This window comes from Sorghum bicolor, chromosome 10 (genome assembly GCF_000003195.3).
Source record: "Sorghum bicolor cultivar BTx623 chromosome 10, Sorghum_bicolor_NCBIv3, whole genome shotgun sequence".
Taxonomy (NCBI): Eukaryota; Viridiplantae; Streptophyta; class Magnoliopsida; order Poales; family Poaceae; genus Sorghum; species Sorghum bicolor.
In genome coordinates, this window is record NC_012879.2 from 50,422,950 (window position 1) to 50,447,552 (window position 24,603).

General features: G+C 45.0%; 2 protein-coding genes across 5 annotated transcripts; one reads left to right on the forward strand and one right to left on the reverse strand.

The window, feature by feature from the left end:
• On the forward strand, positions 917–5,937 carry LOC8076742 (L-ascorbate oxidase). Of its 4 annotated transcripts, XM_021448526.1 has the most exons (6): positions 918–1,614; positions 1,746–1,838; positions 1,921–2,133; positions 4,452–4,646; positions 4,733–4,875; positions 4,956–5,937. In XM_021448526.1, the coding sequence occupies exons 1-6, from the start codon at positions 1,345–1,347 to the stop codon at positions 5,839–5,841; spliced, it is 1,800 nt and encodes a 599-aa protein (XP_021304201.1). In that variant the 5' UTR covers positions 918–1,344; the 3' UTR covers positions 5,842–5,937. The 4 variants fall into 4 exon arrangements, with proteins under 4 accessions (XP_002437180.1, XP_021304201.1, XP_021304203.1 ...); XM_002437135.2 differs by having other exon boundaries at positions 917–1,614; positions 4,733–5,937; XM_021448528.1 differs by lacking the exons at positions 918–1,614; positions 1,746–1,838; positions 1,921–2,133 and adding an exon at positions 4,085–4,325.
• On the reverse strand, positions 20,989–24,245 carry LOC8076887 (L-ascorbate oxidase). The gene is made up of 4 exons (XM_002438546.2): positions 23,913–24,245; positions 23,538–23,630; positions 22,720–23,214; positions 20,989–22,234 (listed from the first exon to the last, which is right to left on the reverse strand). The coding sequence occupies exons 1-4, from the start codon at positions 24,219–24,221 to the stop codon at positions 21,215–21,217; spliced, it is 1,917 nt and encodes a 638-aa protein (XP_002438591.1). The 5' UTR covers positions 24,222–24,245; the 3' UTR covers positions 20,989–21,214.

The window sequence follows — 24,603 nt, forward strand, 5'->3', positions numbered from 1 at the left end:
TGCACTACTACGTAGTGCAAGTTGTATAATTGTATTCCCCACTACGTGTAGCTTTCCGAACAATGAGGCTGGCACATCTTCATTTTTAGAATAATTTTGATGATTTATATATAATATGTAAGTGATTATGAACATGCATGCATGATGCATGCAGCGCATTTGTAGTATATATAAATATATAAATGCCTTACAGGTTGTGACCTTACCAAAAATCAGCACAAGCTGTCTGTACTATCAGTCAAAGAGACTAATTGATTATTAAGACAATGTAAGTCGTAAATATTTACCATAATTTTGAGGTGTTATAAAAGCAATTTATGCACACAATGAAGTCTTAAAACCATATGGATTCCCATGCAAGTGACTCGTAGCAAAATTGCACACGATTTATTATGAAATCTGATACTATGTATATAGTAGTGTAAAAGGAATATGCAGAAATTAGTGACCATAAGACATATTTTCAAAGGCGAGAAAATACGTTTGCGCAAACTCTGCATCTTTGCCGGTGAAGGAACAAGAAAGAGGAGAAACGCTTTTACCAAATGCAATGCAAAGCAGTTTACCAAACAAAACGCATGGGGCATGTGAGAGCTATCAGATACATGATAGCACCGAGACGTTTTCCATATAGCCTTTGCATAAAACAATCTCGGTAGAGGCACAGAAGTAGCCAATATCATCGTCACACGCAGCGGAGACCTATGAGATACGCCCAAAGCAAACAAGACGATATCAACTCTTTATTCCTCGACCAGAAAGATGCAACAAAAACTATGCAGAGCTGAGGGCTATTCCTTCCTGCAGCTATAGCACTTTTGCAGAGCAACCAGGAAACTGCCTATTAACGCAGGCGTTCGTTCATCACAGATCGAAACAGCCTACTTAGCCTGCAAGCTGCAACCTAACTCCACTAACTAGTAACCACTACGGAGTACTAGCATTTTATATTTGAAAAGCTGATCACCATTTTTTATTTCTCATGAAGAAACATCACGTATGTACTAACATAGGGTTGCAACTAACTGAAATTAAGAAAATGGAACAGTAACTGAGCTGATGAGATAAGCATTTTTGGCGTGCATATATTGACCAGCATAGACACGCGCATCCTTGCCAGTTGCCACGACTTTCTTCACTGACCCCCAAACCTTGCTCAAGTCATCTTCCTCCTCTTGCCACCCCCAGCCTGCCTTGTCATCCCACTAATCTGCTTCCTGCACTCCATTGCTTCTGAAAAAGCTCAGCCCGCCCCTCCTCCCCCGGTGCATTTTGTTGGGGTGGCGTAGACTGCCTGCAGGCCGGCAGACACTACTGCAGAGCAAGGCAGGCAGGCAGGCAGGCATGAGGCTTCCTCTGCTGGGCGCCCTGGTGTGCTGCGCCCTGATGGCGTGGCAGCATTGCGCGGCGGAGGCGGCCAAGGCCCGGCATTTCAAGTGGGAGATCAGCAACATGTTCTGGTCGCCCGACTGCGAGGAGAAGGTGGTGATCGGCATCAACGGGCAGTTCCCGGGCCCGACGATCCGCGCCCGCGCCGGCGACACCATCCACGTCCAGCTCAAGAACGCGCTCCACACCGAGGGCGTCGTCATCCACTGGCACGGCATCAGACAGGTCTTTCTTTTTTTTTTCTCTCTCTCTCTGTGAAATCTTCAGACAAGCTCTGTCTTCTGTGCTGTCTCTACTTTGCTAATAGTTGGACGCTGGCATGCATGCTTGCTTGGATCATGTCATGGTCATGGCAGATCGGGACGCCATGGGCGGACGGCACGGCGGCGATCTCTCAGTGCGCCATCAACCCTGAAGAAACCTTCACGTACCGCTTCGTCGTCGACAAGGTGCTGACTGCTGAGCGCCACTCACCTTGTTCATGCCGAGAGACCAACTGAAACTGAAGAAATTTCTCTTCCATGGCTGCAGCCGGGGACGTACTTCTACCACGGGCACTACGGGATGCAGAGGGCGGCGGGGCTGTACGGGTCGCTGATCGTGGACGTCGCCGAAGGGGAGGAGGAGCCGTTCAAGTACGACGGCGAGCTCAACCTGCTGCTCAGCGACTGGTACCACGAGAGCATCCACACCCAGATGGTCGCCCTCTCGTCCAAGCCCTTCAGGTGGATCGGCGAGCCACAGGTACGACGCACTCCATGAATGATTTCTATGGTTATTGTCATGAGCTGCATTTCTGTTCTTGTGGCCATGGTAATTTCAGAGGCCTGCAGTGTTTTACTTCACCACTGTCATACATACATCTTTAACTGCACAGTATATTTCCCCGGATTAGGGTGACTATTAAATTTACTGCTGGGTCTAAACATGGTGATTTCAACAGCAATTTGTGAAACATCATATCAAATAGATTTATGACCCTTTATTAAAGAACAGTGTTTTCAGACACTTTTTTTTTGAGAAAATACAGATGGAGTGCAGCTATACTAATGCAACTTCTGAAGCATTACATCAAGTAGGTTTATGAAATGACAGTGCTTGTCTATATAGACTCTAGGCAAACCAAATGCAATTCAGTTATACCAACTTACCAGATTCAATAAGGTTCCGAGGCGCTTTTGCCCTCGTCGAATTTTCCTGTTAGAAACAATCCAGAAGGAGATAAATTCATTTCAGGAAACATAGCATGTTACATGATACTACTAATTTGCAATGACGTTTACAATTGGGCCTCAATTATTGTCTTGACATACTAATGCACAGAACAGTACAAGGCATGGCCTGAATTTGTTTGCTCTGAAGATTTCTTTTATCTTGTTGGTTGGTTGCTTGGACTGTAGTTTAGGACCAATGCCGGGCTTTCTGGGCCAGTTACCAAAGCGCGTTCATATCATGGCAAGTCGAGGGAACAAGTAGTCGTAGATGCATGGTGGTCTAAATCAAGCTGTCACTTGCTTGTACACACTCAGTTTCCTGTTTGATGAACACAGAAAGAGACGCGTCCCTATTAGAAACCGTAGGTCCTTATGCGATAATGTGCAATGATGCACAATATTGGACCTCAATTATTGGGCCGGCATGCATACGGATATTTAGAAATTAGAACAGTATGCAAACACTTGCTTGCCTTGAAAACTTCTCTGTTCTATCGTCTAATAAAACTCGTGGCAAAGCTTTTGTCATTCTTTCCAAAAAAAAATTAAAAAAAAGATTCGCCATCCTCCTGTCTGGATACTTAGCCTGTATAGTACAGGACAAATGGCGGGCCATTCCGTTGGCTGGCCATTTTCTGAAAAGGTTCAAAAATCTCTGCTGAATGCAGAATGCTGATAGTGATAAACTGGCAAGGCAATGCATAGCAGATCAGTGCACACATCTAGCTTTCCCAACAATACCAAAAAGCTGATCATGCAGGCAGGATGGTCCCGCCGTTCAGAAAGGCAAAAGATGGAAACCCCTCCAAACAGTGTAGCTTCATGAAAAGAAGTAACCCCACTTGAGGAAAGCACATCAAGTGCAGGGCACTTTGGACACAATGCCAGCAGCATGTGTGTACAAAAAAAATGGTAGAGTAGATCATGTTCCAGCACAGCCCTGTGTGACTGTGTCCCGGGCATGTTTTCTGCATTAGGCCTTGTTTAGATGCAAAAATATTTTAGATTTCGCTACTGTAGTACTTTTATTTGTTTGTGTCAAATATTGTCCAATCATAGACTAAGTAGAATCAAAAGATTCGTCTCGCGATTTACCGTTAAACTGTGCAATTAGTTTTTATTTTCGTCTATATTTAATGTTTCATGCATATGCCGAAAGATTCGATGTGACAGATAATCTTGAAAACTTTTTGGTTTTTAGGGTGAACTAAACAAAGCCTTAGTTTGTAATGTGCACACAGACGCAATTTTTCTGAAGAAAAGTTGATTGTCGTAGAATCTGTAGAACATGGAGGCCGGAAAAGTGGAGAACAAAGAGGCAGGCGCCATCACCATGCCTACAATGCATGCTAGAGTACACGCCAATGGTGCACCGGGCCACATGATCTTGAGAGAGGACACACGCTGTCACGTCGTGGTGGTGCAGAGAGAGCCAGAGGACTTTCTCTCTGCATCTTGGGAACATGTCTGTGCAGAGGCATGATGCAGTCTTCTTGCTCCAGAGAGCATAGGCATAGAGGAGGTTTGGCCATTGCCCTTTCCCTTTGGGTGGCCATGGAAGCACAGAGAAAAAAAGGTCAAACCGGCATGAGTGCTTCACATTGGCAGCATGGTCCTGCCCCTCTTCTTGTGTTGTCCTGTGCACATGTATTGTGTTCCGATGCTGTGGCATCATGTGTATGTTTGGACTTTGGAGCTTTGCATGCAAGTCCTGAAACTACGGTGGTTCACATTCTACATTTGGCAGACACTGAATTTGGCTGAATTCAATTTGTCCTTGTCTGAATTTTGGTACTGAACCGTTTGACGATGACATGTTTTCTTTTCTTCTTTTTTTAACTACTGCAGTCGCTGCTGATCAACGGGAGAGGCCAGTTCAACTGTTCGCTGGCCGCAGCGCACACGCCGGGGGCCAATCAGTGCGCCGCCGCCGCCGTGAACACGCAGTGCGCGCCGGTGGTATTCCCCGTGCAGCCGAACAAAACCTACAGGCTCCGGGTGGCCAGCACCACCTCGCTCGCATCTCTCAATCTCGCCGTCGGGGTAATCAAAGCCTGTTAATTCCTCAGTAATGCATGGCATTATCCAACGTTGTTGATGATTTTGTGTTTGGCTGCAAATCTTTGCAGAATCACAAGCTGACGGTGGTGGAAGCCGACGGCAACTACGTGGACCCGTTCGTCGTCGACGACGTCGACCTCTACTCCGGCGACAGCTACTCCGTCCTCCTGACGACGGACCAGGACACGTCCTCCAACTACTGGGTCAGCGTCGGCGTGCGCGGCCGGCAGCCCAAGACGGCGCCGGCGCTGGCGGTGCTCAACTACCGGCCCAACCGCGCGTCCAAGCTGCCGGCCGTCGCGCCACCGGTCACCCCGGCGTGGGACGACTACGACCACAGCAAGGCGTTCACGTACAGGATCCGCGCGCGCGCCGGGACGGCCCCGCCGCCGGCGACGGCGGACCGCCGCATCGAGCTGCTCAACACGCAGAACAAGATGGACGGGCACACCAAGTGGTCCATCAACAACGTGTCCATGGTGCTCCCGGCCACGCCGTACCTGGGGTCGCTGAAGATGGGGCTCAAGTCCACGCTGGCGGCGGCGCGCCCGGCGGAGACGTTCAGCCGGGGCTACGACGTGAAGCTGCCGCCGCCGAACCCGAACACGACGGTCGGGGACAACGTGTACGTGCTGGCGCACAACACCACCGTGGACGTGGTGCTCCAGAACGCCAACGCGCTGTCGCGGAACGTCAGCGAGGTGCACCCGTGGCACCTCCACGGCCACGACTTCTGGGTGCTGGGCTACGGCGACGGCGCGTACCGCGGCGACGCCGCCGACGAGGCGCGGCTCAACCTCAGGGACCCGCCGCTGCGGAACACGGCGGTGATCTTCCCGTACGGGTGGACGATGCTCCGGTTCGTGGCGGACAACCCGGGGGTGTGGGCGTTCCACTGCCACATCGAGCCGCACCTCCACATGGGCATGGGCGTCATCTTCGCCGAGGCGGTGGACCTCGTCGGCAAGGTGCCCAACGAGGCCGTGTCCTGCGGCGCCACGGCCACCGCACTCATGGCCGGCGGCCACGTGTGATTGCCATCAAATGTTGGAGGCTAGGGAAGCAGCTGCCTGCCTATCGCGCATGCATGCATGTCCCTTTGTCCGTACGATCTCTAGTCGTTAATTATTATTCTTCAGTAATGCTATATATTTCTTTTATATTTTTTAGTTATTGAGATGTGAACATTGTTTTGAGTAACCACCCATCTTAGATAGGATGTTGCACGCCTTAAGTCAATTTGTTAAATTATTAATAGAATGACTCTTTCTCATGCATGTTTATACTGATGAGGTGTTGATACAGATCAACTCCATTCCACACGGTTCAAACAAAAACTTAAGAATTGGAAAAATGATGGACTATCCTATTCCTAGAAACAAACTCCCATGTGATGTACTATTCGAAGAATCTCGAACATTTTGCTTATATTTGTTAGATGTAGTGAGATTTGCCTTTTATTGTCGTCACTACAAGAAACCTTGTAAAATTTAGGAAACCTTTGTTACGAGTTAGAAAAAGTTTGTCATATCATAACTCAGTGAGTCTCCATAGTCTATAGTTTGGGTCAAAAAAATATGAAGCAAAATTTAAGTGGTCAACTTAAATTTGTCACATACTCCCTCTGTCCCTGAAAGCTTCAACTCCTAGAATCCGTGTCAGTCAAACTTTTCTAACTTTGACTAACTTTATAGAAAAGACCATCAATATCTATGACATAAAATAAGTATCTTACGAAAATATATTCTATAATAAATTTAATGGTATTAATTTGGTACTATAAATCTTAGCGTTTTTTTCTATAAATTTAGTCAAAGTTGTAAAAGTTTGACTTAGGACAACTCTAGAAGTATGGAGATTAATTATAACATTAGTCAAGACTCATGGCTCTTGTCATGGAGCGTTCAGATCACTATCCTTGCCTAGTTCACATTTCAAATTCCCTTCCAAAAGGTAAAAAAAATAGGTATGAAAACTACTAGATGTAACACTCTGACTTTGGACGAAAAAGATCGTTGGCTCTGGAACCTCTGTCCTTCTTAGTAGTGTTTCAAGGAAAAGGTTTCTCTACAAAGAGGAGTTAGGCAGGGGATCCTCTCTCACCTCTACTCTCTGTGCTTGCAGCTGATCTCCTTTAGTCATGGCTCGATAAATATTAGAGTGTCCTAAGTCTACCAATCTCATTAAGTAATGGTTACCCACACGGTTCCTTGTAATGTGACCGAAGAAGCAGAATGTCTAGGTGCTTGGGTGAATCTAAAACATAACTTCTCCTCCTGGAATGGACGCCTTTGGTTAGAATTAACTTAATAACTAGTGGATATGCTTAACTAATTAATTTTATTTTTATACTGCTCTAAATAGAATTTTAATTTTTGTACTACTCTAAACGATAATATAAAATAACTCGACTCACGCATTGTATCTAAGAAGATCTTTTTATGCAGATCGAGAAAATCCTCGAACCCCTACCTCACTCATATATAGTAGGACCGTAGCTTCCGCAAGACTAGATGATCATAGACTTATGCTTTAGTGTGGGGCAGATGAAGAGACTTTTTCGTCTTTGCAATTCGTCCCCAAGGGAATTCTGGCCGCAAGGGTGCAATGCGCAGTGGCCCGCTTGCCTAAACGGCAATATTAAAAAAAACAACTGTAGGCTAGTAGCAGAGGCAAGGCTTTTAAGTATTTCTACGACATCATGATATTTCGTCAAATGCAGTAACTTGATTTTTTATACCGATAGTCATAAGATTCATTCAATAATTCAGTATTCCTTTTTCCTTTGGTTTCATATTAAAAGTATGCTTTCCTGTCATATTGTTGATCTTTGCGGGAGCCGTTGCATTCATTTTCTTTCACCATAGCTATAAAAATGTGATTCTGTCCAAGAACTATGGGCTGATTTTGGCTTCATGTGTAAATTGGTTGATTCTATCTTGGATGTTGAAATGGGCCAGGCCTAGAAAGAAAAATATGGATCTCAATTGTTCGAGCCCATTTGAAGTCTGGGGTTGATAATTTTTGGTCCAATAAATAAATAAACCACAAAATAAAGTTGGTTCCATACAACCACCATAACTGGAGTACAATTTCATGTTTCAAATTGTCTTGACTCATCATAAATTGGTCTACAATTACATTTGATCTACTAGCCTACTCACTGTATGGGCCTAACGAGTTCTCAAGGTATTTAGTGATAGCTTTTGGATCATAGTTATTAGGTCTGCATCAGATATTGGACCGTAAAGCCCTCGGTTCCTGGCTTCATTAATCTAATTGGTTGAACCACTAGTTCAATGTTGTTTAATGATATTTCATTCCTAACAGAAACCGATTACAAGGCTGAGGAATGCCAACTACCATAGTTCTTGTGTTCAAACCCTTCCACATAGAATTCATCACCTAAACAGGTCATCATAAAACTCCATATATATAATAACAACACTAACAGGATTCCTCCTGCTTTTCTAACCATTATTAGGTCTTACCAAATGAAATTATGTGGTCGTCATTTCCTCCAAGCAGTAAAATTTCACATAGAGTTAACTAGATTTAATGTGAAGCTACGAATTATTGTAATCTGTCATTTAGGAGAATAAAATTTATTTGATTTCTCAAGCTTTTAGGCTGTATATACAACAATAAGAATCCATGATTTTATTATTTGTCTGATCGAGCATTAACAAACCGTCAAATTTATAGGCACCACTCTACAGTACTACTAGACAGGCTCCAACCAAACTTGACCATATATAGTCTTGAGAACATAATTACTATGACAGTTACGGAAAAGAAGTTTATAAATCACCTTTCCATTGATGTAAAAATCACAACAAAAGAAGTTTTTGTAAAAATGGATTGATGGGGCATAGAAAGGCGGTGTGACACCTTCCGTTGATTTTTTAAAACATTTGGTTGGTTATTATAATCATGAAATTTGCTAGTATCAGTTGTGAAAATTAATATCAGATTAGCTGCAAGGTTATTGAGAACGTGACTGTTGGTTATTATAGTTTGTAAAAATTAGTAAATTGTCCATGTATACCTCCGAACTATTTTCATGGTAATGCTTTCTGCTGTTACTGAGAGTTGAGACATCATGTCCAAATCTTAAGATCAGTTTATTTGATAGCAAGTTGTATTTTGCTGTCCAATTGCAGAGAATATGAAAAAGCTATAAATCTATGTATATCTGCTTTCTCCTAATAAATCCATCTTATTATTACCAACTATATTTGCATTGGATGCTCTTATTCAGTTCAATGTTACTACTGATACAAACACCAACTACTGCTCATTGTGTTTTGTCCAGTTTATATTCAGAAAGGACTGCAACTCCCGCATTACATTCAGCAAAGTAAGAACTTTGTTACTCAATGAGTGCTGTTTGGCTTTTGACTTTGGTGCATTAATTTACTTTCTCTAATGCTCACCAGTTCTGGAGAAGCTCACTCCTCAACTTGGACATTGCGAGGTATAAGCATTTGCCAAGTACCGTAATTTTTGTTAATTTTCAACCCACCATATGTTTTAGTAAACTTTTTTGTTTTGTTTTCTTCACATACGGTATCCTGTGATTAAGACAAATGAAAGCTACAACCCAAAGGAACAATTATTATTTGTGTCAAAGTCAAAACAATTCAAGATGGTGAGGATCCTCAAACCCTCCCCGTCTATGGTAGAATCAAATATTGTCATAAAAAATGTCATAGAACATCATAGTATTTTGTCACAAATCACTCGCGCGACTATTTCTTTTTATCTGTGACGATCTTCTTTAAAATTGTGACGACCAGGGCTTCATCATTGAACTAACGAGTGGTCTTGGGAATAATAAAACTGGAAGGATACCGTGTGTTGCTGCAGGATTGCAGATTAGTAGATTACTAGGTAAATTCCTCGCGCGTTGCTATACATATAATTACTACATGGTATTCAATATATTTTGTGTGTGTATATATATATAGGAAAATTCCTTTGTACACGTGTGTATGTATATATATATATATATATATATATATATATATATATATATTGTGTGTGTGAATTTGATTTGCATGTTTGTTGTATTAAATATGGTAAACAATCGTAAGCTAACGGAAGAAAAACAATAGAATATTTGATTATATTATATAGAAATAGGTGATCAAACATATAGCATATGTAGATGACTTGTATGTTAATAGATTAAATATTTAATGTATTTCACATGATATAGATGACATGGTTATTTTTTATAATTAATATGGGATGATATAGGCTTAGTGGAGAATGATGTGGACACCTTGCATGAAGAGATAGAATATTAGTGGGAAATGATGTGGACACCTTACATGAAGAGAGAATTCATCTAGTGGGGTTTAGCTTTATAAGAGTATATAATGTGGCATGATGACATGAACAAAAAAATATTTATGTGTATTGCTGATGTGGACATTATAATTGTATGGGCTAGTAAATTTTAATTATGTGTGATAGTGCATTGCCTAGTTGGACAACTTGCATGTTAAGAGAAATAGATGACGTTGACATGGGCACTACAATTACATGGGCTAGTGATTTTTAATTTTGTGTGATAGTGGATTGTCTAGTTGGACAACTTACAAGTTAAGAGAAATATGTAGTGGGGTGGATTGCGTGGAATGATAACATGGGCAACAAAATACTTATGTACCTCATCCTCATCGCTGTCATTGTCTAGTTTTAGTCCCTCAAGCATTTTCAAGTCTCTTAGATCATGCACCTCATCTGCAGCTTCCTCGTCAACAACCTATTCCTCGTCTACTTCTATTTCAATCTCTCCGGTTAAACCTATCTCAAGCATCCCTGGTAGCCACTCCTCTTGTTGATAGAACTCCCCATCATGCGTGGGTGGGTTCAAGTTGTAGTCATCATAGTTTGGCCGAGGATATTTACCATGTGGTGATACCTTGTGCACAATATACCAACCCTGAAGATGTGGGTCGGTTTTGCACGCATATTGACAATAATAAACTTGCCTGGCTTGTTTGAGCCACAATATAGACATCTTCTCTTGGATAAAAGATGTCCTGTCTAGTTTCGACTATCCCAAGTTTAGGGGACTTTTTGATATTGCAAGATCAAACCACTAGCACTTGAATATGACTAACTTAGGTGCTTTTTCGCCATGGTATTGGAGCTCATATATTTTTTCAACTGCGCCATAATAGTCATCCTGCTCGGTGCCAGGCTCAACTTCTCCAGGCGTTTATAGTTCGGTATTTGTCGTCCTTGGATTGGGCCGATTCTTCTCATAGCTTGTTGTGTGAAAGTGATATCCATTCACGTCATAAGCATTAAATGACAAGACCTTATAGTCAAAGGCTCTGGCCGCTTGTTGTAATTCAGCACTTATAGACAAATCACTTTGGCACTACAAGCTCAAGCAAGAGAAAAGAAATTAGTCAACTAGGAATGCCAAACTTGGAACGAGCCAAGTTGGTCAAAAGGCACCTTTCTTTGGAACCATGTAATGAAATTAGGCGAACCATGTTGAAGAAGGGTCTCTAGTTCATGGTCAGAAGGTGGCCTTGAATGATGCCAATATTGATCAAAAAATTTCATGCACCAACAAGCAACAAGGTTGTTGGATGGAGAAAATTTATGAAGTATGTAACAAGTTCGTTGAGAATTTACCTCTAATACTTGTCGACTTCGTCAAGGTTTATCAACACGTAGAGCGTGATCTTGCGCCACTCTACATTGGTCAAGAACTTTGTGGCCGCTCCACTTGATCTCCCGCGTTGCCCTTTGAATAGGCTGAGGGTCGATTCATTTTTTTCCTCGTTGTAACATGAGGGCGGATTATGCACGCTTAGAAGGTTCTCACTATAGTATGATGTTATGAAGTTTGACACCTCCTCACGAATGAATGCCTCTGCTATAGAAGCCTCAATCCTGTCTTTGTTTCCACATTTCTGGTGAATAGTCTTTAGACATCTCTCGATTGGATAGCACCAACGGTTCTGCACGGGCCCTCCCAATCGTGCCTCATTCGAGAGGTGCAAAATCAAATGCTGCATCAACAAGAAAAAGCCAGGTGGAAAGATCTTCTCCAACTTAGAGAGTAACTCAGATGTTGTTTTTTCCAACTTCTCAACCACGTTCAGAGATATCTCCTTAGCACAAAGTTGGCGGAAGAAAAGCTCAACTTTGCCAGCACCTTCCAGACATGCTCAAGGACGTAGCCTCGAACCATCAAAGGAAGGAGCTGCTCAATCCATATGTGGAAGTCATGACTCTTCATCCCTAAGACTCGGCCAGTATCTGGGTTTGCTCCCCTCAGATTTACTGCAAACCCATCAGGGAAACTTAACGTTTGCATCCATTCTATCACTTATGTCATGTGCTTCTTTTCGCTTCTTTTCAAAGACGTAATCGGCCTTAGGCCTTTTCCATGGTTTGCCGTCTCTTGGAGGCATTTGGTTTATCGCATAGTGTTGCCATGTCTACTCTGGCCTTAGGGTTGCCCTTTGTCTTGTCAAGAATGTCCATGAGTGTGTGTCCAAAGTGCTTCAGTGATATTCTTCTCAGTGTATATTACATCTATGTTACGTGGAAGGCGAAGGTCATCAAAATAGGGAAGCCTCTCCAATCCTAATTTAAAAAAATGTGAACAAGGAGTTTTAAATTTCTCCAAATTTGAACAAAGAGTTTTAAATAATGTGAGAAGGTCTCAGAAAAATAGGGCAAAAAACCAAAAAATAAAAAAATTTCCCCGAGTGCCTTCCCTGGCGCTCTTGGGGAAGAGACCCTTCCCCGAGTGCGAGGACAGAGCACTCAGTGCGAGGACAGAGCACTCAGAAAAGCCGGCCTTTTCCCCGAGGGCCATGTCATGGCTCTCAGGAAAGAGCCTCTTCCCCGAGGGCTAGGCAAGGCACTCAGAGAAGATTTTTTTCATTTTTAGTTGTAACGACGCCGGTGGATTGGGCCGTCAAGTAACACTTTTCTTTTCCGAGTGTGGCTCTTCGTCAAGTGTTGCACTCGGGGAAGAGGGCCTTTGCCGAGTGCCGCTCTTTCCCGAGTGTCAGGTACGCTGCGGCACTCAAAAAGCCTCTCTTTCTCGAATGCAACACTCGGGGAAGATTGGCTTCCCCGAGTTCCTGATTTTCGGCACTTGGAGAAACCTGCGACACTCGGGAAATTTTACCTCTCCCGTAGCGAATGTCCTCTATATCTTTTTCATGGATCAATCAAACTATCAAAGTAATATATAGTTCATCAATATAAAAGTAGTACTGGCAATATTTAGCATCACCATCACAATTCCATACCCTATAGTTTGTTCCATAAATGAATTTTAATAGTATTATATGTAGAGTAAGAGCAACTCCAATGGAGTCTCTAATCAGGCCCTCATTCTAAATTTTAGGAGCTTGAGTATAAAAAAACAACTCCAATGGGCCTCCTATTTGGGCTCTTATTTTAGGAGCACTCCCAATTTTAGTTTTAGACCCCCAAGAACAGGACCTTCCTATCCTCTCTCTCTCCCCCGACGTCACCGCGCCCCCGACGCGGTCGTGGCCACCGTGCTGCCCTCCCACCGCCTCCTCCTCGCCCTCCATGCGAGCGCCCCTCCTCTCCAGGCACCGTCGAGCAGCAGGCCGAGCGAGCAGTAGGCCGCAGTCCACCGGCCTCCATCTCCCACCTCACGAGCAGGCCGCAGGCCACAGGCTGTCGTGATTCGCGCTCGCCGCAACCCTCCTGCTTTCATCTTCCACCTCCCCTACCCGGCGAACCCTAGTGTTGGGTACCATAAAAGGGGATACCCAGATCAGAGCGATAAAAAACGCAAAGGACAAAACAAGTCATCCACAATCACCAGGGCACGGGCCCCAGATCTTCTGACTCCTGAGCCTCAGGGCCAAACCGCGACTCGCCCGACCCCCTGGGCCTCGGACGCAGACACCGTCTCACCTGATCCCCTCGGCCTCAGGCGTAAGTTCCGCCTCGCCCGACCCCCCAGAGGCTCGGACGCAGACACCGTCTCGCCCGATCCCCTCGGCCTCGGGTGTAAGTTCCGTCTCGCCCGACCCCTCCAGGGCTCGGGCGCCAAACGATGTTCCACCAGATCAAGGCAAGGCTTCTGACGCACGACACCCGTACCCACAACGTGACAGGCACAGTAACTTCTGTATCCCGGCAGGGCATGGCGGCGACTATTCCAACCACCCTGGTCACTGTGGCCTTACCTCTTTCACTATGCAACCTTACCTCTTTCACTAAGGTGTAGTGCCTCACAGTAAAAGAGAAGTGGGGAAGGTTAATCAGCGTCACTGCTTGCTGTCTCCTCCCACAGTTAACAGGACAAGAAGCAACATCACCGATCCGACCCCCACGATTCCAACAGGGTTCGGTAACCCTCCACAGGAGCAGCCATGCTATCAGCCATGCCTCAAGGACGGGATGGGCAAGCTCCTACAGGGTCGGGATTGTCGCTCTTCCACTCGGCAGGAGGAAATCTCCAATCACCATGTAAAAACCTGCTTCCCCTTAAGGCTATAAAAGGGGAGCCAGGGCTCACAATCGTGACAGGTTCACAAGGTTCACAAGGTTCACCACACTCACTCGCATAATAGCAACCAGCACTCTGTCCACCACAAAGCCGAGACTTGGGACTTAGCCCTCTCTCGCAACCCGCTTATACCCCCCTACTACAAGCACCTTTGGGTGCAAGGTTATACAGACCCCCCGATCTCACTGGACGTAGGGCATTCTTGGCCCGAACCAGTATAAATTCTCTGTGTTTCACTTGCATCACCATCCAGGCTTAGGTAGTCACGCAATCTTATACTTGTTTGTGCCTAGACCACGAGTCTAGACGCCGACACCTAGCGCCACTTCCATCTCCCTGCGGCCGCCCTGCATCGCACCTCCCCTGGCCGGCGAACCCTGCTCGGAGGCTCCGTGTTTCACTCGGAGGTTCCGCGTCTCCAGCAGCACCTGCACGGTGTCGCCTATGGACGACAGCGCGTCATCAGGAAGATTCTCTAGAGGCAGCAGCACACCGGCGAGATCACCGTTGAGCTGTACGCTGTACGTGGCGCAGCGGTGACGGCGCGGCAGGAGCACACCGGCGAGATCACCGTTGAGCTGTACGCTGTACGTGGCGCAGCGGTGACGGCGGCGCGCCGTCCTCGACGTGGCCCCGGATGGGAGCTTGGGCTCCTACGCGTGCGCGTGTGCAGGCGTCGCCTCCACTTCCTCCCGCTCCCTTGCAGTGTGGCTACTCGCAGCGACAGCGGCGCGTGGGCGGGGCTATTGGCAGCGACGGCAGCATGCAAGCGAACGGCGTTGCTGGCGTGCGAGCGAGCGAGTTGGAGTGGATAGAGTGTTGGGCTGGAGCGGATAGGGTGTTGGGCTGGAGTTTGTGTCATTTTGGGCCTCTGTTGTATGCAGGCCAGCATGCAAATGAAAAAAAAGCTTAATTTGCATGTTAGGCTGAAGTTGCTCTAAACACGTCACTTTGTTGCGTATTGTATTTTCTCAGTGCCTTGAACTGTGGTTTTTGCCATGCTTTAAATTTTGTCTTTTGGGTTCCCGATAATCTTTTTTAATGGACATAATGTGTGCATCCATGTAGACAACAAGCAGCCTAACTATTTTAAGAGTTGTTATTTTAAAGTGAAGAATTATTCTTGATTTATATTGAATCATGTGTGGACGATTTGTCAGTGAACCCAATAATTATAATACCTTCCATTATCATAGTTCGTTCTTTGCATGAATATACTTTGTATCTCAGGTAGCAATCACCGTTAATTGCTGAATATCCAGCACCTTATCATGGATCGTGGTTGCAACAAGCAAATCATCAGTACATATGCCTGCTATCACTGCCACTGCACATCAATAGGCCTCGCCTCGTCGTGAAACACGATCGAGCGTGAGTGCGCAGTGATTGGCATACTACACACGTCGTCTCTAGGGCGCAACTTTAATTTGTGCTTTTGCAGCTGCGCAAAGAGAGATGCACATGACACACAAGAGCGTGGAAGCCTCCGGTGGTACGGCCCAGTCACCTGCATGGAACAGTTCTCTCGGGGGTCCACCGGTCGCGTTGTTGGCTTTTCCTGCATGGTCCTTCAGTTTTCAGACTGCGTGGATTCTGCCGTCTGATGATGATTGGCAGCTGAAGCTCAGCCGCCCCTCCTAAATTTTGAGGGCCTTGTTTAGTTCTCAAAAAATTTTACAAAATTTTTTAGATTTTCTGTCACATCGAATCTTCAGACATATGCATGAAGTATTAAATATAGACAAAAATAAAAACAAATTGCACAGTTTGGTCGGAATTGACGAGACAAATCTTTTGAGCCTAGTTAGTCCATGTGGACAATATTTGTCAAATACAAACGAAAAAGCTACAGTGTCAATTTTGCAAAATATTTTGGAACTAAACAAGATTACCAGAAAATTTTACAAAATTTTTCACATTCCCCGTCACATCGAATCTTTAGACGTATGCATGAAGTATTAAATATAGACGAAAATAAAAACTAATTGCACAGTTTGATCGAAATTGACGAGACGAATCTTTTGAGTCTAGTTAGTCCATGATTGGATAATATTTGTCAAATAAAAACGAAAGTGCTACACTGCTAAACAACAAAGTGAAGAAATGAACAGAACAAGCAAATGAAAGGAAAAAGGAAAAATGTCATGTGGTTCAGACATGTCGTCAGGGTTCCTGATGGAAATCCCTTTCAGACAATCATGCGTGGTTGAGACAACCAGACGTGTCTAAGAAGATGTTATCTCCATCAACAGCCGCGGCATGACCATTGGACGAAGAATTGCGTGGATGAGTCGAGTCATCCCTGTTCCATCGCGACCAACCATGAACCATACTCCTATAGCACAATAGAGAATCTCAACAAACAGGGCGCACAGATCTCGGTACATCGTCGTCCAGTACCCCGGCTTTACAGAGTTCCAGACTCCCAGTCACGTTTGCGTCGGCGTCGGCTCAGCTGCATGTGATGCACGCGGGGAGAGAGAGAGACCAATGGGGTGTGTGAGCTGCCGATGGACTGTTGGCTGGTGGGCTTCTTTAGTTTTGGACTGGGTATTTTTCACCTATGGGTAAATGGGTATGGTGACTACTAGAACGTCCCCATACCCGTGTACCCAATGGGTGAAGGGTTTGCTCCGTTTGTATACCCATGGGTACTGGTTTCACTCCATGTTGATACCCTAATAGAGTAAATACCCATCGGGTCGCGGGTCGTGGGCCCCATTGACATCTTTAGTCGTCTGTGTTGTCGCAGCAAGGTGTCAACGCCCATCTCATCTGGTGCACATACTTTTTTAACTATTCATTCAGTGCCGTTAAAATGAATTCTCTCTTTATTATGTGTAGGTGAGAATATTATCAACCAATATGCTAGCGATCTCTAGATCGAGGAGGCAGATCTCGACTAAGCAGAGCAGGGAAATTAGATTGGAGTGAAGAAGGTAGGCAGCAGAGGAATAGTTCGTTCATACAATGATTGTCCCTCACTCTCTTCTCGCCTTGCCAGCTATTTCCTCCCTTGCATGCTTAATCGCCTCGGGTTGATCCACTCGGGCCAGGCCAAATACGTGGGGCGCATGAGTCGACACATATTTTATAGCCTTGTTTGTTTAGCTGATAAACTATGGTAGAAAGTATTGTTCGTTGATTTGTTGTGAGAGAAAAATACTATTGAATGACTAGCATCCTTGCTCATCATCAGGATCAAATGCAGGAGCATCCTTGTATGTATAACGGTGGTAACATTCAACTAGAAATTAATTGATGATTGAAAGTACAAATTAACCTAAGTTATTTCAGATTGCTTACCTAGTTGGCTAACAACTAATTCTAGACTTGACTAACAAATTAGCCTACATATTAGCTCCATATTTAGAAGGGTTAATGGAGAATATATCTAGTGCAAACCACAACCTTCGTGAAAACCTGTGCAAACCATGGCAAAAAAGTCATCTAAATTTACCAAAAAAATCACACATGTAGATGATATGATGATACACAATCTTGTAAAATATCTTATCCAAACTCGAATTCATTTGTGAGATATAAAAATAACAAATTTCTAGCAAATCCTGTGGACACCTTTCTGGCTTAAAATTTGTTATTTTTATATCTCACAAACAAAGTTGAGTTTGGACAAGATATTTTACAATGTTGTGTATCATCAAATCATCTACATGTGTGATTTTTTTGATGAATTTAGACAACTTTTTTACTATGGTTTGCACAGGTTTTCACAGAGGTTGTGGTTTGCACTAGATATGTTCCCTAATGCTCAACATTAGTTAGCTAACAATTAGCTCTATGCATCCAGACATGTTGTTGGTCACTAACTCAAAGGACATGGTCGACCAACGGGTGAGAATCCACTCCATAGTACGTTAACCCTCACCAACCATTCCAAAATGGAACAATAGTAATATTATCTAAAATTATACGGCTTATGCATTCTTATAACACATATATGTCTATGAACACACACAAGACAAGTACATCCTCCAATTATATTTTCTATAGCTTTGCCCTTGGGTACTGATCATTAATGTCAGGCAAAATACGGAATACATGATATGTGTAGATCACTTTAGGGTTCAGGTTCTTTGCCGACAGCCAAATGCTGTCGGCAAAGAGCCTTTTCCTGTCGGCAAAGTCTTCGCCGACAACCGCTGTCAGCATAGATTTTGTTGACGAAGCCTTCTTTGCCGACAGCCACGTGGCAGGCTGTTGTCGACAAATCAAGTCTTTGTCGACTGCTCGATTTTTGCCTGTCGGCAAAGTCGCCGTTTCCTGTAGTGGATGGAAGAGCCTACATGCTACAACACTGACACATGGAACACCATGGTGAATGAGAACTTCAAGAGGCAGCTCCACACGATAAGCAAACAAAGCTGAACATTTAGACAACTTCATAAGGACCAAAAAATTTGAACATGTGCATGAGGAGCCGGAGAAACTTGAATGTGTGAGGCTACAATTTGACAAAAACCCAATCACAACTTTGAAGGTGCGTTGTCAGCCTAAAATTTCATGGGTTGCTGAGCCCGCATGAGATGTTGTTGATCGATTATTCTCTTCTGTCTAATGGGACATGCTTTTATTCTCTTCAGCCTACAACTTCCTGCTTTTGTTCATATAGAATAAACATAAGGTCTTCTTGTGTAGTTACTGCTAAGATCGAATAAGCACTAGAGAACTACTAAAAGAAAGAAGAATATGGTCTTGCCATCGTACAATTAATTGTATTCTTTTGCAATATGGTCAAATTGAGGATTCCCTGCAACATCTCTTCATTCAGTGCCCTTTTGCTCAAAAACTGTTGGGGCATCCTAAATCTCCAAGTCCCATGGCACTCACCTTTTCAATACTTGAAGATTCAATTGCTTTCTCATGGACATGATTATTTTGATGTGCTGTAGTTTCGGGATGTAACAATGTCATTTTCAGGAGTAATAAACCTAGTGTTGCAAGGTGCAAATTAAATTTGCGTTCAAAGACATGTTTTCCTTGGTTATCCATGTGCAGAGCAAAGAAACTTTCTCTCAAATATGCAAAAGGTCTGTATTCTTTGTATTAAGATTGAGAAGTAGTTCTATACAATGATGCACCGTCGCGCGTGCTAGGGGCCTCCCTAGCTAAGAGTTTCTTATACGACTACTCACGAACTAGGCAACACAACTTCGTGGCACTAATATCAATCCACTATTCCACCATCTGCTTGATGTGGGCGAGGAGATGTTGAACCGATGATGAACCATCATGGAAGCATCTCTCATCCCTCTCTTTCGAAAGCTCCTATGCCACGAGCGTGAAAAGGGAGTCGGCTCCCGCTTCTTGTCACCTGTCCACCGCGCATGCTAGGAAGTCCACCATGACAAAATGGAATCTCTGCTAATCCTTAGGCCAGTCTTAGTGGCCCGTTTCAATGCACTGTTTCTAAAACAAATCCGCTGATAGGGCATCAATGAAACAAATAATGAAACAACCTCCACAATGCATGAGTTTCATCTTGACGTTTCCTAGGTTGGGCAAATCATTTAATTACTGCAAAATGATTGGATCACATGCAAGATGGTAAAACGATTTAGCCCTCAGTGGGGATTTCATCCCGTTTCACCGCGTGGGAAACAATGCCCGTGGGGTTTCACCATGGTGAAATTACTTCCTTGTCTCTCCTCTTCGTTTCATGCAAAAAGTGCAGTTTTGCTGACATGGCGCTCTAATAAATGTGCATAACATTCTGGTGAAACCTCCACTGAGAGTGGCCTGGCCTATTTCAATGCACTGTTTCCAAAACAAATCTGCTGACAGAGCATCAATGAAACGAACAATGAAACAACCTCCACAATGCATGAGTTTCACCTTGATGTTTCCTAGGCTGGGCAAAACATTTAATTACTGCAAAATGATTGGATCACATGCAAGATGGTGAAACGATTTAGTCCTCAGTGGGGATTTCATCCTGTTTTACTGCGTGGGAAACAACGCCAGCGGAGTTTCACCATGGTGAAACTACTTTCTTCTCTCTCCTCTTCGTTTCATGCAAAAAGTGCAGTTTTGCTGATATGGCGCTCTAATAAATGTGCATGACATCCTGATGAAACCCCCATTGAGACTGGCCTTAGATGCGTCAATAGCGAGGCATGCGAGCACATAGGAAGCAGTGCTCAACAGCATCTAATCCATTTCATGGCCACCTGTCTGCGAGCTAGGAAGAGCTTATCCCGTAGATGTCCCATATGTGCCCCCAATACGCTAGCATCCCTGGGATTGGGTGGAAAGCCGAATGGAGCGCTATGTAGGCACATCGCAAAGAATATACTCCATCCACCGACCATCTCCATGCTAAGGTGTCCTCAACATCGCTCAAGTGGGACACACCCCATCCCAGATTTGAAGATATTCTTGGATGGACAGGGAATAGTAGTGTGATTCCTCCTGTAATGTGCTGGACGCAGTTCGTATTAGGAGGACCAAGGCCTCTGTCGCCGATCGTTTATAGCAAAGAAACTTTACGTCCGGGCAATTGACTTATGGCTAAAGCAATTTGTGTAATCCTCACAATCTATTTTTTCAATGTTTTTTTATTTATGTCCCTCTTTTCTGTTCTAATATGGAGTACTCCCTTCATAGCAGTAAAAAATCGTTTAAGACTACAGTACAATCTCCAAAATCTAACTTTGTCTCGTTGCTTTTATAAAAATAATAATATTTATCAAAAATGGTATAAGTGTATTTTTATAAAAGTATTTTTCAAGACAAATCTATTTATATGGTTTTCACATTTCTAAATTCAAGAACTTAAAAATTATTCATAATTTATATTCTTAATGTTTAACTCAAACCTTGTTTAAAATGATTTTCTTTAGGATTATATTATAACATTAAGTACTATATGGGAACTCTACGTACGTGCATACTAATTTTCGTACACTGCATGCATTAGTGTACCACTGGAACGGCCGGGCATAGTAGGATCGAAACCAGCATCCAACATCTCCACGAGTCCATGTCATGTCTATGGTCGCGACGGCGCCACTGCCGGAGCGAGCGAGAGCGACGCCGTCTTGGCCTCTCCGCAGGTGATAGCCTCCCTGGGCACATTGAGCTCCCTTAGCTTCTCCATCCCTTCGGCGAAGATGACCCCCATGCCCAAATGGAGGTGCGGCTCGATGTGGCAGTGGAACGCCCACACCCCCGGGTTGTCCGCCACGAACCGGAGCACCGTCCAGCCGTGCGGGAACAGCACCACCGTGTTCCGCAGCGGCGGGGTCGCCGTGTCGAGCTTCCTGGAGTCCCTGGCATGGTCGTAGACGCCATCGCCGTAGCCGAGCACCCAGAAGTCATGGCCGTGCAGATGCCACGGGTGCGACTCGCTGACGTCTTCCTCCAGCGCGTTCGCGTTCTGCAGCACCACGTCGACGACGGCGCCGTGCGCGATCCGGAACACGCGGTCGCTCGCCGTCGTGGGGACCCTGGCCGCCGGTGCCTGCGCGCCCGGCGGCTTTTTGATGTCGTAGCGGCGGTCGTAGCCGTCCGGCGACTCGCCGGAGGAGTCGAACGCGATGTCCTCGATGCCGTAGAAGTAGGCGCCGAGGTAAGGGGTGGCCGGGAGCGACAGGGTGACGTGGTTGATGGCCCACTTGACGTGCCCCTGCACCCAGTCCTGCGTGTTGAGCATGGTGATCCGCCGGTCCACGGCGGCCGCCGCCGGCGTCGGCGTGCCGTCGCGGGCTTTGATCCTGTAGGTGAACTCCTTGCTGCGCGTCACGTTGTCCCAGGCCGGTGTCGCCGGAGGCACGCTCGCCGGCCAGCTGCTGCGGCCCGGCTTGCTGTTGGTGTAGTTTAGGATGGCCAGCGCGGGCGGTGTCTTGGGCCTCCGCCCTCTCACGCCGACGGAGATCCAGTACGACGACGACGACGCTCGCTGGTCCGTCGTCAGCAGCACGGAGTAGGTCTCGCCGGAGTAGATGTCGATGTCGTCGACGTCGAATGGCGCCACGAAGTTGCCGTCGGCCTCAACCACTGTCAGCTTGTGCTGCAAAAGCACAACAGTGCCACGTGTTTAAAGCACACACACGCTACACACGCGCGCACGCGTGCTCGTTCGTGGGTCCATTTTCTTTTGCAATAATGGGGTACACGTACGTTCTTAGTCTATTTTGCTTAGACCTTGTTCAGTTCCAAAAAGAAATTATAAATTTTTCCAGTGTAATTTACGAATGTTTCGAGCCTAGTGATTGGATAATATTTATCAAATACAAACGAAAGTGCTACAATATCTATTTAGCAATTTTTTTGAACTAAACAAGGCCTTACCCCTTGGACCTGCACGTTTAGTTTACGATTGAACAATATTTATCAAATACAAACGAAAATGCTACAATATTTATTTTATAATTTTTTTTACGAATGTTTTGAGCCTATTTAGTTTACGATTGAACAATATTTATCAAATACAAACGAAAATACTACAATATTTATTTTATAATTTTTTTTGAACTAAACAAGGCCTTATATTACCCCTTGGACCTGCACGTTGAGAGCGGAGAGGGAGGTGGTGCTGGCGATCCGGAGCCTGTACGTCTTGCCGGGGTCGACGTCGAAGACCACCGGCGAGCACTGGCTGCGCTCGCAGAAGGGACCGCACTCGCTCCGGCGGATGAGCTCGCAGCGTTCGCTCTTGTCCCCTTCCTTGCACAAGGCGTCCCGTTTCCTCCTGTCGCAGGCCCTGCGGTCGCCGGTTATTCCCAGGGAGCACCCGAACTGGCCCCTCCCGTTGATGAGAATCGTCTGAGGCTCGCCGACCCACTCCCAGTGCTTGTCCTTGCCGTCGAGCCCGGCAGCCTGCGCGTACACGTTCTCGTGGTACCAGTCGCTGAGCAGCATGTTGAGCTCGCCGTCGTACTCGGCCGCGAACGGCTCCGGCTGCTGCTCCGTGCCGTTCACGATCAGCGAGCCGTAGAGACCCGCCGCCCGCTGCATCCCGAAGTGCCCGTGGTAGAAGAAGGTTCCAGGCTGCAATAATAGTGACGTACTCCGTATCGTCAATGACGCGTGGACTTTTTTTGTTTTCTTCCGTAGGTTGATTTGGGCCTTGTTTAGTTGCAAAATATTTTGCAAAATGTGAATAGTATCAATTTTGTTTGTATTTGACAAATATTGTCCAAGTATAGACTAACTAGGCTGAAAAGATTTGTCTCGTCAATTCCGACCAAACTGTGTAATTAGTTTTTATTTTCGTCTATATTTAATACTTCATGCATACATTTAAAGATTCGATGTGACGGTGAATCTGAAAAAATTTGTAAAATTTTTTAAACTAAACAAGGCCTTGTTACCTTGTCAGCTATGAACTCGTAGGTGAACCTCTCCCCTGAGTTGATTGGGCACTGGGATATCGACGCCGTTCCATCAGCCCACGGTGTGCCGATCTGCATGCATATGCACATGGGACAAATGCTAATTAAGGCTTTGTTTAGTTTTCCATAATTTTAAAATTTTTTAAAAAATTTCGTCACATTAAATTTTTAGACATATATATAAAACATTAAATATAGATAAAAATATAGCTAATTACACAATTTATCTGTAATTTGCGAGACGAATCTTTTAAACCTAGTTAATCTATGATTAGATAATATTTGTTAAATATAAACAAAATTGCTATATGTGTATGTACTACGTGTACACAGCTACAGAGATGGAGTCATCACCTGTCTGATTCCATGCCAATGGATGACGACGCCCTCGGTATGTAGGCTGTTGGTCACCTCGACCCTGATGAGGTCGCCGGCGTTGGCACTGATCGTGGGGCCGGGGAACTCGCCGTTGATGCCGATCATCACGCTCTGATGGCAGTCCGGCGCCCACATGATGTACTCCACGTCCCACGTGAAGTTCCGAGTCGCCGGAGCCGGAGAGGATGGAGATGGGGCTGCAGCGACAGACTGGGCCGAGACCGGCATCATCAAAGCGCAACAAATAAGCAGTTGCACTGCTAGAGAGACATAGGGCTTGCCCATCGTAGCTCGAAGACAGGAGCAGTGCCGTGGTAACGGGGTGGGTGCGTCAGTCAATTTATAGGCAGGAGGGGCAAGTGTGATGAGATCCGTCCACTATAAGGGGATGTTTAGGACTGCTCTACAAACTCTATTACGGAGCAACTCTATAAAAATTTGGAGTTTGTGGACACAACTCCACCTTTTTTCCTCGAACAGAGTGCATCGAGTTGAAACTGTTTGGCTAAAACACGTGGAGCGGAGCTGCAAAATGTGGAATATGACAAACTTTAGTCCCAAACACCCCTTAAGACTTCGTAAAAATTTTTAAGATTTCCCATCATATCGAATCTTTATACGTTTGCATGGAGCATTAAATATAATAAGAAATAAGAATAATTGCACA